Genomic DNA, 14129 nt, shown 5'->3' with positions numbered 1-14129 from the left:
TTTTGTCTTCTCCAGATGTTAACTGATGGACTGGAGTGCTGTGGATTACTTGTGGATTATTGTGATGTTTTTATCAGCTGTTTGGACTCTCATTCTGACGGCACCCATTCACTGCAGAGCATCCACTGCTGAGCAAGTCATGTAATGCTACTTTCTCCAAGATTAAGTCTGCTAATTCATATGTGCTTAATGTTTAATTTTTATGCATTAAAATATAGATGATGTTAAAGCTAATAGCCAATTTTAAGCACTAGTATCAGTTCATTAAAAAGCTCTTTAATCAAAAATCAGCCATCAACATGCAAATTAGTGGTCGATTTCTTCCTTGATGACCTTTTGCTGTCAGTTACCATCAGCAGATGAGATAAACCTTAATGATCTCTTCCTGTACATGAGGTTTCCCGTGACGGCGCTAGCTGTTGATTAGGAAGTGATTTGGATTAGTTAGCGTTCCTTCGCCTGATGGCCTCCAGTGCTGCCAGCAGCTTCAAAACACCTGCAGAGTGTCTGTTATTAATCATGAGCGCTGCGTTAGCATCGGGTCTGAACTGTGATGACAGTTATCCTCTATTTTTGTCACGGTGCTACAAATTACATCTTGATATTCGCTTGCACGACTCTTCGCGCTTCACCGTCGTTCTTTCATCTGCATTTAATTGCGTTGAGTTGCTTTATACTGCAAGTGCGAAGAGGGTTTTGATCTTCAAGGGTCATTATGGTTTGAAAAGCCATGAGAAGCGGCGAGGAATTCTCAATGAATGTTTAAGTTTTGTGAAATAGTAACTTCCTGAAGCTCAAAAGAAATATTACAGGTGTTTTAAAGTTTAACCCCTTCACTGCTGTGTGATTTGTAGATTGTACCCCAAAGTATTTTTCGTATTGGCCATTAATTTCCTATGGTGGTCGTTTTTGACAGCTAAGAAGTGGGGCTATTTTTTAAAGACCATTTTTTTGTTTTGTTCACATGGCAAGTATGACAAAAGTCACCAAGTTTCGTACCATTCTGATGTACTAACACATTTGAAAAAGAAAATTTATTTTTATTTTTATTATTTTATTAAAACTTAATGATTTTTGGTCTGAAATGATCAAAGATCCAGAGTACAGTGAGGTATTTAGCTTATAATATTATAAAAGCATTTACATTAATTCTTCTGGTAAAATATGTGTATTTTTTAACTGAAAGCTATAAATGCTGATTTAAAAAAAAAAATTTGGGTTTTATTATTTGATATTGCATTGTCATTGCAACACTGTAAAATTAGATATAACTTCACACATAAAATGGTTAGTATGTGATTTTTGTTTTTTGCATTTATATTATTTTAAATGGAAAAAAGGACCAAAGATCAAGGTTACAGTGAGACATTTACAATGGAAGTGAATGGGGTCAGTTTGAAGCAATGCGAAGCTTATAATTTTATAAAAGCATTTACATTTATTCTTCTGCTAAAAATGTTTTTTTTTTTTTTAAATCATCAATTTTACAGTTCATTTTTGAGGATTTAAAAGCAAAAATGAAAAGTTTATAATTTTATAAAAGCATTTGCATTCATATTTTTGTTAAAACTTACTATTGAGTTACAAATTGGTTTAAATCATTTTTAAGGTTTCATTGTTTATGTCAGTTTGTAGCGTTAAACTTTTAAAACCGAATATAACTTCAGACACACTAAAGATTAATACATTTTTTCACATTAAAATCATGTTACACCACACATTGTATTGACTTTATTGAAACAGTGAGATCTTAATGGTTACAACTTTCCTCATTCAGCCAGACTTTTGTTTTTTTAAAGAAAAAGCAGGATAAGTGGAAATGAATATTTGCAGTATCCAACATTAAACCACAAATGCTGTCAATTCAGCTTGTATTGTATTGTATACAGAACCCAGAATATTTTTTCAATAGAACTCTCCTCAGTTCATTCGATTCCGTTAAACGCTCATAAGTTTGATTGAGTGGAATCTAATGAATACTGTGTGTGTCTGGACAGGATATCACCGCGAGGGCTTCCTGCAGGTGCAGCACGCGGTGGACCGGGCCATCATGAAGGCCTACAACAGCACGGCTGCGGCGGCCCTCCTCAAGAGAGCCCAAGTGCTGCTGGCTCGTTTCCCTTACCCAGCATTCATGTACGACGTCTTCATCCTGGCCATCCAGAACCAGCTGCCGCTGCTGCTGGTGCTCAGCTTCACCTACACGTCTCTGAACATCGTCCGAGCTGTAGTACAGGAGAAGGAGAGGAAACTGAAGGTACAGGAAATGGGCATGAACGTGGATTCTGTTGCTCTTGATGTAAGAAAGCTTCACTGCAGCCGTGTGTGTGTGTGTGTTGCAGGAGTACATGCGCATGATGGGTCTCAGCAATTGGTTGCACTGGAGCGCCTGGTTCCTCATGTTTCTCCTCTTCCTCTCCATCTCCATCTTCTTTGTCACCGTGCTTATCTGCGTCAAGGTAAACACATATAATCTGTTCTTTGTAAGTACCTTGTGCTACTAGAAATACCACTATACTGTTTGCATGTCTGTGAACGTTTTTTTTTTTTTTAGCTCACTTGAGAACTAGGAACCAGTTTTTATTCAGAACAAGTTCCACTTGTTGCACAGAAGCACTGGAACCGAGTGTTTTTTTTTTCCATGACGTTTAGTTCATTTAAATTTTTCCACCGATACAGATGGTATAGATACTTACTCGTATGTTTGTTTGTATAATAACTTTTACCTGAAGGTACAGTATGCATTTAGAGTTATGCTTTAATTAAAAAATGTATAATGAATGCATAATGCATTATAAAAAAACTTATAATATGTTATAACTACTTATAAGCGGTTTTTGACCGCTTTAAGTAAAGTAGCATAAGAAAAATGGCAAGATATGAGACTTATAATACATTATAACTATGAGAAATATAATCCATTGTAAAAGTGAATGCAATGTGTTCATTGTGTTATAAATCATCATACTCTTAAAAGCTATAACCACAAATAAGTAAATATTATAATATATTAAAACTGTTCTTATGAATATTCATGAGATAATACAACATATTATAAGGTTTTTTTATAATGCATTATGCATTCATTATAATGCCTTAAGAATAACCTTATAATGTATTATAAATACGGGCTTCATAGAAAGTGTTACCAATTTTTTTTTTTAAGGTATTATTTTAGTATACAGTTAAGACCAATTATTTTATGTCCTCAAAATACAGCAAAAATTGCTACTGAAGTCTCTTTTTTTCCTAGTAAACATTAACATATACAATTTCCATAATTCTAAACATTAAATACCATATAATGTGGTATGTATAATACTGGTTATAAATGAAAAGAAATGAGGAAAAAAGGAGGAATAATGATTAAAATATAAAACTGTACAAATCTAAGTATGTACATGTACATTTCAAATAAATACTTCTATAAAACTCAAAAATAATACTCAATACTATAAATTAATTAGTAATTTGCATGTTAAAATTAAATTAGTAATTTGAATGTATTATTATGCAGTTTGGTCATAATACAATTTTCCGAAGCCAACAACAACAAAAAAAAAAACAGCAAAAAAGGTATTTAAGATATTATGTTTTAAAATATTTATAACTTTTTGTACTCTAACACGTACACTAATTAATATCTTTTTACAGTAAACATTAACATATACAATTTCTGCAATTATACATTTTAAATACCATAAATGATATATGATATATGTATATGTGTGTGTGTGTGTATATAATTAATAAAATTATTATTTTTAAAGTTTTTGAATTTTTAATAAAATAAAACAATTTAAATACCACAAATTATTGTATGTATAAAACTGATTTTATATACTGTATATATACACACACACACACACACACACACACACACACACACACACACACACGCACACACACACACACACAAAATAAATATATATAGATCAATAATTAATCAAATGATTATTAAAATATAGAATAATTGTTTCAAATAAGTTTAGAATAATTAATAAAATATAAAACAGTACAAAACTAAGTACAAGTAAATACTTGTATAAAACTATAAACTTGAATAAAAAATAAAAAAAAAGGTTAATAATAATAGTAATAATAATACAGTTCTCTGAAGCCAAAAAAGATTTTTTTTTTTCACAACAGCAAAAAAGTTCTTGATATTTTTATTTAAACAAATAAATACATTTCTCTACACCATATTGTAACTGAAGGAGTGCAATAAACTGTTAATAGATTCTCTAAGGAATCAGAATCATGAAGTACAATGAGAATCCGAAACATCATTTTGAATTTTTTTAAGTTTCCCATCTGAGATAGTCCACACTGTTTGCTATGTGTAGCTCATGTATGTGTTGTTTTCCTGTCAGGTGAGTCCTAACGGAGCGGTGTTGACCTACAGTGACCCCACGCTGGTGTTTTTCTTCCTGCTGGTGTTTGCCGTGTCCACCATTAACTTCAGCTTCATGATCAGCGCCTTCTTCTCCAGAGGTGACTTCTCCATCTCTGCTCTGTGAAAGTGTGATTTCTCTTTTCATCACGGAACAGAATGGTCATTACACTCTTTTCTCTGTTGGACCCTAACAGTGTGCATTTATAGCACATATACTGTATATACAGAGCTTTAATCAAACAGCCTTATTACGGCGAGAACCACAGCCTCGTAATCAACAGATTACAGAGAAAGCAGAGGTGACCAAAGAAATGACCAGGACATATTTGCAGTATTTTTGGCTCCATGCACAAACAAAATGAGCTGCATTTAAACTCAACTCTCACAAAGCTTTCAAAAATCAGCTCTTTTTTGTCCATAACCTGCGCTATGTTTTCTTTTCTCTGCCAAACAAAAACCTCTGATTACTACAAACGGTGTGTAAAAGCAGGTAACCAGCTGAGGGCAAATGTTCAGGTTGCAGTTATTGACTCTTTTGATGCTTGAGATGCTTTTAGTGAGTGAAAGCAGGAGTCGTGGCTGGACTGTATTGTGTTTGATTGGCGCTTGTGAGCACGGTGGCCCTCGGGCGAGCTAATAATAAGATGTGTAGATGTACATAGCTGCTTTAAGAGCGGATTCATCACGCCCTAACTCTTCATCCTGATGGGAAGAAAGAATAGAAAATCAGACATGCATTGGTGTACATTCCGTTTCATTTCGTTATTGTGTTCGCAAGTGACTCATTATGGAAACTACACTGATTTGAGAACCGGCCGTTTTACCACGTGTGGTTTTGAGTTGAAGCTGTAGTTCAGCGAAAAATCACTACTCGCTCATCATTTACTCGACCACATGTTGCAAAAAAATATGCAAAAATCACGCTTTTTCTAAGCTGATCATTTCCATATAATGAAAGCGGATGGTGACCACAAAATTATTTTCTTATGTAATATTTTTGTCTTAATTTCCAGTACAAATATCTGAAAAAAATTACATCAGGATTTACTTGAGAAGCAAAATGACTTAAGATATGAAGTCTTGTTTTTCAAAAAAAAAAAAAAAACAAGTCAAAATTTAGTGAGTTTATGGTTAAAACAAGAACAAATATCTGCCAGTGGGGTGAGAAAAATAATTGGGTTTTCCTTTTGAATCAAGTTTATTTTTCTTACCTCATTTTTTCCTTGTTTTAAAGGTGACATATCATGAAAATCTGACTTTTCCAGGTTTTAAGTGCTATAATCAGGTCCCCCGGTGCATCTACCAACCAAGCAGTGGCGGCTCGTGGGTTTTAAAATAGAGGAGGCACACTATTTGTATTGAAAACAGATGTTTTTAGCAGGTACGAGCTGTAATGGCGCAGCTCTATTCTGGAAAAGGGGGCGGGGAGCAGCAGCTCATTTGCATTTAAAGACACAGGCCCGAAAAACAGCGTGTTTCAGCTTCCACTCAAAATAGACATTTTCAAAATTATATAATTAATGATCTGTGGAGTATTTTGAGCTGAAACTTTACAGACACAGTCTGGGGACACCAGAGACTTATATTACATATTGTAAAAAGGGACATAATATGTCTCCTTTAAGTATAAACTCACTTAATTTTGATACTTTGTTTTCCAGAAAATGAGACTTTGTATCTGAAGTCATTTTGCACCTCAAGTAAATGAATCTTGATTTAAGAATGTGTAGATATTTGTACTGGAAAACAAGACAAAAATACTGAGTGAGAAAATCATTTATTTTTTGCCATGCATATCTCCAAAAAGACAAAATGGTACATGATTTTTTTGTGTGTGAAGAACCAGACAAAACTTTAGCTTCTGTTCACTAAAATAGCATGCCTTCTGCTCTTACTCTCCAATCTTGTTCACATTTCTGCATTTTAAAACCTGGCACGACACGTTTAATTTTTTCTTTTTGCGTGAACGGGTTTGTTCAGTAAATTGCATTGAATAAAAAAGCTCAAATATGCTTGCTGATGCATTAATAAAATCATCAAATGAGTTAGAATCCTTTTAAAGGGCAGTTTTGAAAACATTTTCAGGCGCTCTGGCATTAAATTCTGACACATAGCATCATGTGTAGGAGGAAAATTAGGCAGTGCATGTCTGTATTGCTGGAAAATGCAGCCTCAGGCAGGAAATGTAATCTCATATGTTGTCCTGTGTAAAAAATCAGCTGACACTCTGTGCTTTTAAGAGAAATGTTTGCTTGTTTGGTCTCAAGGCAAATGCTTTGGTTGACAGTAATATGTTAGATGTTCATTGTAGATTTACCTATTCGTAAGGTTCATGCTTCATTTACCTAATTCAACTTTGGTTAGCTTTTCATGTCAAAGCTTCAGTTCAACCATCTCTGAAAATGTGTTCATATACTTTATTAATTTCATCAAAAAAATTAAAAACAAAAAACTTACTTAAAGCTAATTTAGGACCGTTAAGATTTTTTTTGTTACATTTTTATTACCGCAGTGTAAATACATTTATTTTTATTTATTAGAATTTTATTTATTTATTTATTTATTAAATGTATTTTATTATTTTTTCATTTTATTCATGTTCGTTTCTTTTTTTATTTCTTTTATTTTAAACTAAAACCAGTACAACAAATACTACTGTGATGTATAAAAATTCAAAAGTTTAATTGCAATTTCATCTCTTTTTTTGCATTACAGATGCAAAACAATGCCAAAACGCTTAATAATTTTAAAATTTGACATTTCTTTAAGCTATATAGAATGTCTTGTTTTATTTTAAAGGTGAAATATGACCTGTGCATTTTCTTGACGGGATCTTGTTTCATTATAACATTTATTATTTATTGTTGTGGTTTTATACAGCTGATATATGTGATGCAGAACAGGGTCGGCTGTTTTTTCTTACAGCACGTGTCTGAAATCGAATCGATGTGGTTCAACGAACTCTTTTATTCAAAAGCCCATAGAGACTCGTGCTCTCGGGTTGAGAAAGGCTGAAAATGGATCTTAATCAGCATGTCCTGCTCCGCCGGTCTGGCCCATTCAGAGCCCAAATGACATATTGTTGAGTGTGAAGAAGTTCTCCGCATCTTTGCGTCCCTCCGAGATGTGAATGTAAAAATAGCCCAGTGTGTCATTTTCTTCCATTTGATGAACAGCGGTGCCACTCTTTTCACTTCTCTCTCATTTGCTCTTTTGTGGCTGTTTGAGGGTGACGGGGAATATAGCTCGAGGCCGTGTGTGTGAATGAGTGCAGGGGTTTGATTCACTGATTCACATCACACATCCATCATTAAATCTCATACACTGAACCTCGTGCTGGGGAGAGTAAATGGCACAAAAATGGCCTGGTCACATTTACCCCAAAATTATTTATTTTCTAACAGGCTTCCAGAGAAAAGTCCTTAAAAGTCCAGTGTATTTATAAATAATATATTTATATATAAATACTAAAATAATTTAACCTTTTTGTTTGTTTGTTTCTTTTACAATTGTCTTTTTTTCTTTCTTCGCCGCAGCAGCGGGCGGCTTCATCTACTTCCTGAGCTACCTGCCGTACGTCTTCCTGTGGCCTCGCTATGACCTGCTGTCGCACGCCCAGAAAGTCTCCGCCTGCCTCATCTCCAACGTGGCCATGGCCATGGGAGCCCAGCTGATCGGCATGTTTGAGGGCAAAGGTCAGGGGTCCGACTGAACCTGACACTGCTGCTGCTCTAATCACGCATCTTAAGCTGACGCTCGTGTCCTGTGTCTCCTCAGGGACGGGCATCCAGTGGCATAACCTGTTTGAGCCGGTGACGGTGGACGATGACTTCTCTCTGGCTCAAGTGCTGGGACTGCTGTTGCTGGACTCTGTGCTGTACGGTCTGGTTGCCTGGTACGTGGAAGCCGTGTTTCCGGGAGAATATGGAGTCCCTCGCCCGTGGTACTTCTTCATCCTGGTACGTATTATTCCAGAGAAAAGTCCTTAAAAGTCCAGTGTATTTATAAATAATATATTTATATATAAATACTAAAATAATTTAACCTTTTTGTTTGTTTGTTTCTTTTACAATTGTCTTTTTTTCTTTCTTCCTGTGTCAGAATCAGACTTTAATACATTAATTCCCAAATCTCATTGGTATAATGTGGGGGGAAAATAATGAAATGTTATTTGAATTGTTTTCAAATTAAAATAAAACATAAAAATGAATATTATTTAAATATTAAATTCTTTATAAATAATGGTAGTATTTGTTGCCTCTTTTTCCTGTGGCAAAATCAGACATCCATACTCTCCAAATTCTCATTAATAATGAAGCACTATACAAAAAATAAATAAATAAAATAATAATAATAATAAAATAAAAAAATATTATTGAAATATTATGTAAGTATTTATAAATGATGCAAGTATTTGCTGTTGCCTTCTATTTTTGTAATTTATTTAAATCGTTATGAATTATTGTATTACACTAAGTTTATTTAGACATTCAGCATTGTGAATAATGGGAAATACAAATACACACACACACACACACACACACAATTATATTCATTGCATACATATACTTCGTAGACATCCTTAATCTCTTATAACTCCATTCTGCTGTCTGTTGTTCTGTTGTCGGTGTTTCTTTGTCTGAATATGGCACTGATCACATGCATTATAACAGGTAATATTGGTTGAACATATAGGTTTTGAGTTTAGACTTAAATTCGTGGAGTGTGGTTATTGTCCGAAGAGCTAGGGGCAATGTGTTCCAAATTTTGGGAGCCAAAACAGAGAAAGATCTACCTTCCATAGATAATAGGCGAAATCTCGGAACACAAAGAAGTTCATCTCCAGATGATCGAAGTGGACGAGAGGGAATGTATGGAGAAAGCAGGTCAGAGAGATAGGTAGGTGCAAGTCCATGGAGTGACTTAAAGGTAAGCAGAAGAATTTTTATAAATGATACGAGAGGACACAGGTAGCCAGTGGAGGTTGACCAGAATTGGAGTGATATGTGCAGACCTTTAGTGTAAGTTAGCATTCTCGCAGCAGAATTTTGATGGAGCGTAATGGTAATCCGGAAAAAAGAGCGTTACAGTAATCAAGGCGGGATGTGATTAAAGCATGTACTAGTAATTCAGCATCTTTTGGGCTGATGAAGGAATGGAGTTTGGCAATACGGCGAAGTTGAAAAAATGCAGCTTTGGAGAGCTTACTGATATAAGCATCTAGGTTTAAAGAAGAGTCAAGAATGATAACTAAGTTTTTAACTGTGGCAGATGGAATAATTGATGTGGCTTCGAGGTCAAATCTAGGGGCATTTGTTATGTTTTTTGTTACAGTTGGGGGCCCGACAAGTAAGATATCTGTTTTAGTCAAATTCAAACTGAGAGAGTTGGAGCTAAGCCAGGTCTTTAACTCATTGACGCATGACAATAGAGATGCAGTCTGGTGAATAGAGTCAGGTCGGCAGGAAGTGTATATCTGAATATCATCAGCATAGCAGTGGTACTATAAACCGTGGCGGCGAATAATTTGTCAGAGGGGCATGATATAAATAATAATGGCCCTAGGACTGAGCCCTGTGGCATACCCTGTTTAAGAGGGACAGAGGGAGATTTATAGCTATGTATGGTGCTGTAGTATTGTCTGTCCGTCAAATATGAGGAAAACCAAGATAACGCAGCTCCTGAGATGCCAATCTCTGAGAGGCACATGAGTCCATGCTAGCTCACAAGTAGAAGTGGTCAGTTCTACATCAAATGTCCCACATATGGCGTCCAGCTTGCCCTGAAAATGGCATAAAAAAGAACAGCATAGATCGTCAGATTCTTGTTGAAAGGCATTATGCATGGGAGCCTGAACTAGCCTATTCACCATGCTAAAAAGTGATTTGTGATTAGTGATAGGCCTATTGTTTGCTTTAATAATTTTGGAAATATAGGAAGAGTGAGCTTCGTTCAAGGCAGTTTTATAGTGCTTAACATGATCTGAAAATGCCTGAAAGTGTACAGTTAAACCTGTTTTCCTAAAAAGGTGTTCAAGTTGCCTGCCTTTTGCTTTCATAGCACGTAGCTCATCATTAAACCATGGAGAGGAGCTGGGCATGGGAACAGACTTAGTCCTAATTGGAGCATGCTCGTCTAAAACATCATCAATAGCAGAGTGGTACAAATCAGATATCTTGGATGGACAGGTAAAATTGAAAACATCAGAAATAACAGATGAAGCAATAGAGGCAGTAAATGTATCAACATTGATAGCATTAAACTTACGATAAGAAATGGTTATGTTGTCAGTACATTTGGTTGGATAAGTATTGTCTAACTGTAGCCATATTTTTGGTCAATTTAAGCTGCATTGAAAATAGGGGTTGAATTGACAAAGAAGTTAAGCTGTTTCTTAAAGGGTGTGTAAAATTTCAGAAATTGGCAAGCAAAGAAAAGGAATAAGCAAAAAGTCACATCATGTATAATCATGACTGATCATTTATATTATCACTTTGAACTAATGCACGTCCCTAGTAATCATAATGTAAATGTCACTAATGTTATGTTGTAATGCTAAATATTTGAAACAACCTGTGAATTCATTAAACATCTTCCCTTTGAGAATTAAAGTCGGAGGTTATTCAAACTTTAATGTGTGATTTTTAAAAACATTATTTTAATGAGCTCAAAGTAGTGTTAATTTTGTCAGCTATTTTCAATTTAGTCTTAGTCTTAGTCCCGTGCAGAGGCGGACAGTAGTGAAGTATTTTTACTCTGCTGTAAAAGTAATTGAAAGATTTACTTGAGTACAAGAAAGTACTACATTTTTAATGTTTTTAAGTATGAAAGGTAAAACAAACAACAACTATTATTTATGAAATGTAGTGCAGTAAAAAGTAAGATATTATGCTTTGGAATGTAGTGAAGTAAAAGTTTTCCAAAGAAAAACACTCTGTTAAACTACAGATAATTTTAAATTTACTTGAGTAAAGTAAAAATACTTCACTACTGTCCACCTCTGGTCCCGTGTTAAAATGTCCTTGTTAGTTTTTATCATATTTAGTCAACCTTGTCCTATTTAGTTTTAGTCGACTAAAAGTCTCAACATTTTAGTCTAGTTTTAGTCCAAGAATACCTGAAGTATTTTAGTCTAGTTTTAGTCAATTAAAACTTTATTATTATTATTAACCGTACAGTATTAATTTTGGCAGCCATTTTTAATTTAGTCTTAGTCTTACTCAAATGTATGAATGAAAAATGAAATGAAAATGTATCCTTGTAACAGCGAAGCTCTGATTCGGGGATTAGAACTCTTGATATCTGGCAACCGCACTCATGAAAGCTCGCGTAGTAGTGGTAGAGTGTAGAGCAGTCTGCAATAACATTTTGTCTCCTTTTTTTGACGAAAATAAAGAGATTTTTGGTAAAGTTTGTATTTTTTATGAATACATTTTAGTCTCGTCTTATTTCGTCAACGAAATTGCATGTTGATATAGTCATAGTTATCTTTTATTGACCTTATTATTTTATTGACCTCATGGGAAAAAAGCTTGTCAACGAACATTTTTCGTCATAGTCTTCGTTAACGAAATTAACACTAGCTCAAAGAACAATCAAAAGAAAAAAAAAGCAATGTTTTTTGCTATGCAAAATATTCTTACATTTATTCTTAGAAAATAAGAAGATAATAGCAGAATGTTTCGTAAATCCGGCCTTTAAAAGTGTAACTATGCTCAATGTTTTTGACCATGACTGTTTATTTTGAGCGATTATTTCCTCAATCCTCAAGCTTCCTCGTGCGCGTCACATGGATTAGTGTTCTTGCGAAACTATGGTCAAAATAGCTCTATTTTGGCCTCATGAACTTGTTGCAGAGATCAGCGGTTCACCCATGGGAAGTTTTTAAAGTGCAAGAGAGTGTGATCCAGCACGAGCGCAACCTGAGTGTCTTTCCTGACCGACGGGCTCCTGAAAGACAGGAAGCATTTGGTCTCGGCAGGAAAACCGCGCTTATGTCATCAAGACGGCCAGGAAGTGCTTGCGCAGCCTTATCTCCAGACGTACAGGATTTACTGTAGGGCGTGAAGAGGGAGGGGATGACGAACAGCGGCGTGATTTGCGCAGAGCTATTGTATATGTAGGACACCCGCTGCGTCAATGCTCGTGTTTGCAGACAGGCTTATCAATGGGGCGTCAATAAAGACCCCATCAGAGTGAAAGTGATGTGAAACAATCAGAATCAGAATCAGAATGAGCTTTATTGCCAGGTATGTTTACACATACGAGGAATTTGTTTTCGTGACAGAAGCTTCCACAGTGTAACAGAATGACAGTGACAGAACAAAAAACACACATAATAAAAAATAGAACAAGTAAATAAGGAATAAAAATATATAAATTGACAATTGTACGTGCAGGTATATTACAATAGACAGTTTTGCATGTACAGGTACTGTATATTATGTGCAAATTTGAGGTGTAGTCTGAGTATGTGTGTTAGATAAATAAGTGTATGAGTGAATAAATAGTGTGTGTTCCACAGTTATTGTTAAGTGATCATGAGATTAATTGCCTGAGGGAAGAAACTGTTCCTGTGTCTGGCCGTTCTGTGAGTCCTGGTAGGGATGCACATGTCTTCACAGAAACTGATATATGATGTTACAGTCTCTGTGAGCTCGTCCAGATCGGTGGCAGCAGCTTCAAAGACGCTCCAATCAGTGAGCTCAAAACAAGCTTGTAAATCCTGCTCTGCTTCATTAGTCCATCTTTTTACAGTCCTTAATACAGGTTTAGCTGATTTCAGTTTCTGCCTGTAGGTCGGTATAAGATGAACCAAACAGTGATCAGACAATGACCTCCTGGGTCACGCCTTTGACTCAGTGGATGTCTAACATGTTAATACACAAATGCCTTTGTAAACAGATGTAATGAATGACCTGGTTTTTGAGCTTATCTGTAAATGTTTTTACTGATTTATGGGTTTACAGGAATTTCTTAAAGGGGTCCTATTATGCTTTTTCACTTTTTCAACTTTAGTTAGTCTGTAATGTTGCTGTTTGAGCATAAAAAAGATCTGCGAAGTTACAAAGCTCAAAGTCCACTTCAGAAGGAGATATTTTATTTAACAGAAATCACTTTTCAAAAACTACAACGAACGCATATTTTCCTGGATTTGTGATATCACAAATATCGACGAATGGGATGAGACCTGGTTGAGCTGCGCTAAAGAAGGCAACAAGTGTTATCACTATGTCAGAGACACGCTATATGAGAGCCTGTTCTAGTATACCCCCAAAACAAAATCAAGACTTTGTAAAAGAGCATAATAGGACCCCTTTAAACTTAATTAGTTACTTAGTATGTTTTTAGTGCTATTTTCTAAGGCAAGCATCACTATTACTGTTGTTCACGGTTAGGGATTTGACCTTTGGCTATAACTCTGACACAGTTTATTCTGTGGACATAATGAATGTTGCATTAAATGTTGCCTGAGCACCCTGAAATGAACATCTTAAACCAGCCTAAGCTGGTTTTCTGGTCTTCACCTGGACTGTATCAACCTGCAGGCCTTAACAAACTCAGCAAAAAAAGGAGGCTTCAAGATGACTTAAAATGATTTAAAATAAGGCCAAACAAGCATTAAATAAGATAAAACTACTAAAATGGTTATTTCTTATATTAATAATTTAATTTTATTATTTCTCATACCAAGGTTCAAACTCAGGGTTCAGAAAAACCTGGATATATGAGG

General features: G+C 35.2%; 1 protein-coding gene across 1 annotated transcript in view; it reads left to right on the top strand.

Annotated features, from left to right (window-relative positions):
- The window catches only part of LOC107718613 (ATP-binding cassette sub-family A member 3-like), a 54971-nt gene that overhangs the window by 15297 nt on the left and 25545 nt on the right, over positions 1-14129 (top strand). The window contains exons 6-10 of the mRNA XM_016525781.1: positions 1998-2257; positions 2343-2459; positions 4374-4494; positions 7918-8091; positions 8174-8355. Of these exons, the coding sequence (XP_016381267.1) occupies positions 1998-2257; positions 2343-2459; positions 4374-4494; positions 7918-8091; positions 8174-8355 (854 nt within the window). The remainder of the gene's footprint in view (positions 1-1997; positions 2258-2342; positions 2460-4373; positions 4495-7917; positions 8092-8173; positions 8356-14129) is intronic.

Source organism: Sinocyclocheilus rhinocerous, unplaced genomic scaffold (genome assembly GCF_001515625.1).
Source record: "Sinocyclocheilus rhinocerous isolate Xijiao unplaced genomic scaffold, SAMN03320098_v1.1 scaffold182, whole genome shotgun sequence".
In the NCBI taxonomy this organism is placed as follows: Eukaryota; Metazoa; Chordata; class Actinopteri; order Cypriniformes; family Cyprinidae; genus Sinocyclocheilus; species Sinocyclocheilus rhinocerous.
This window is presented reverse-complemented; position numbering and strand designations above follow the sequence as displayed.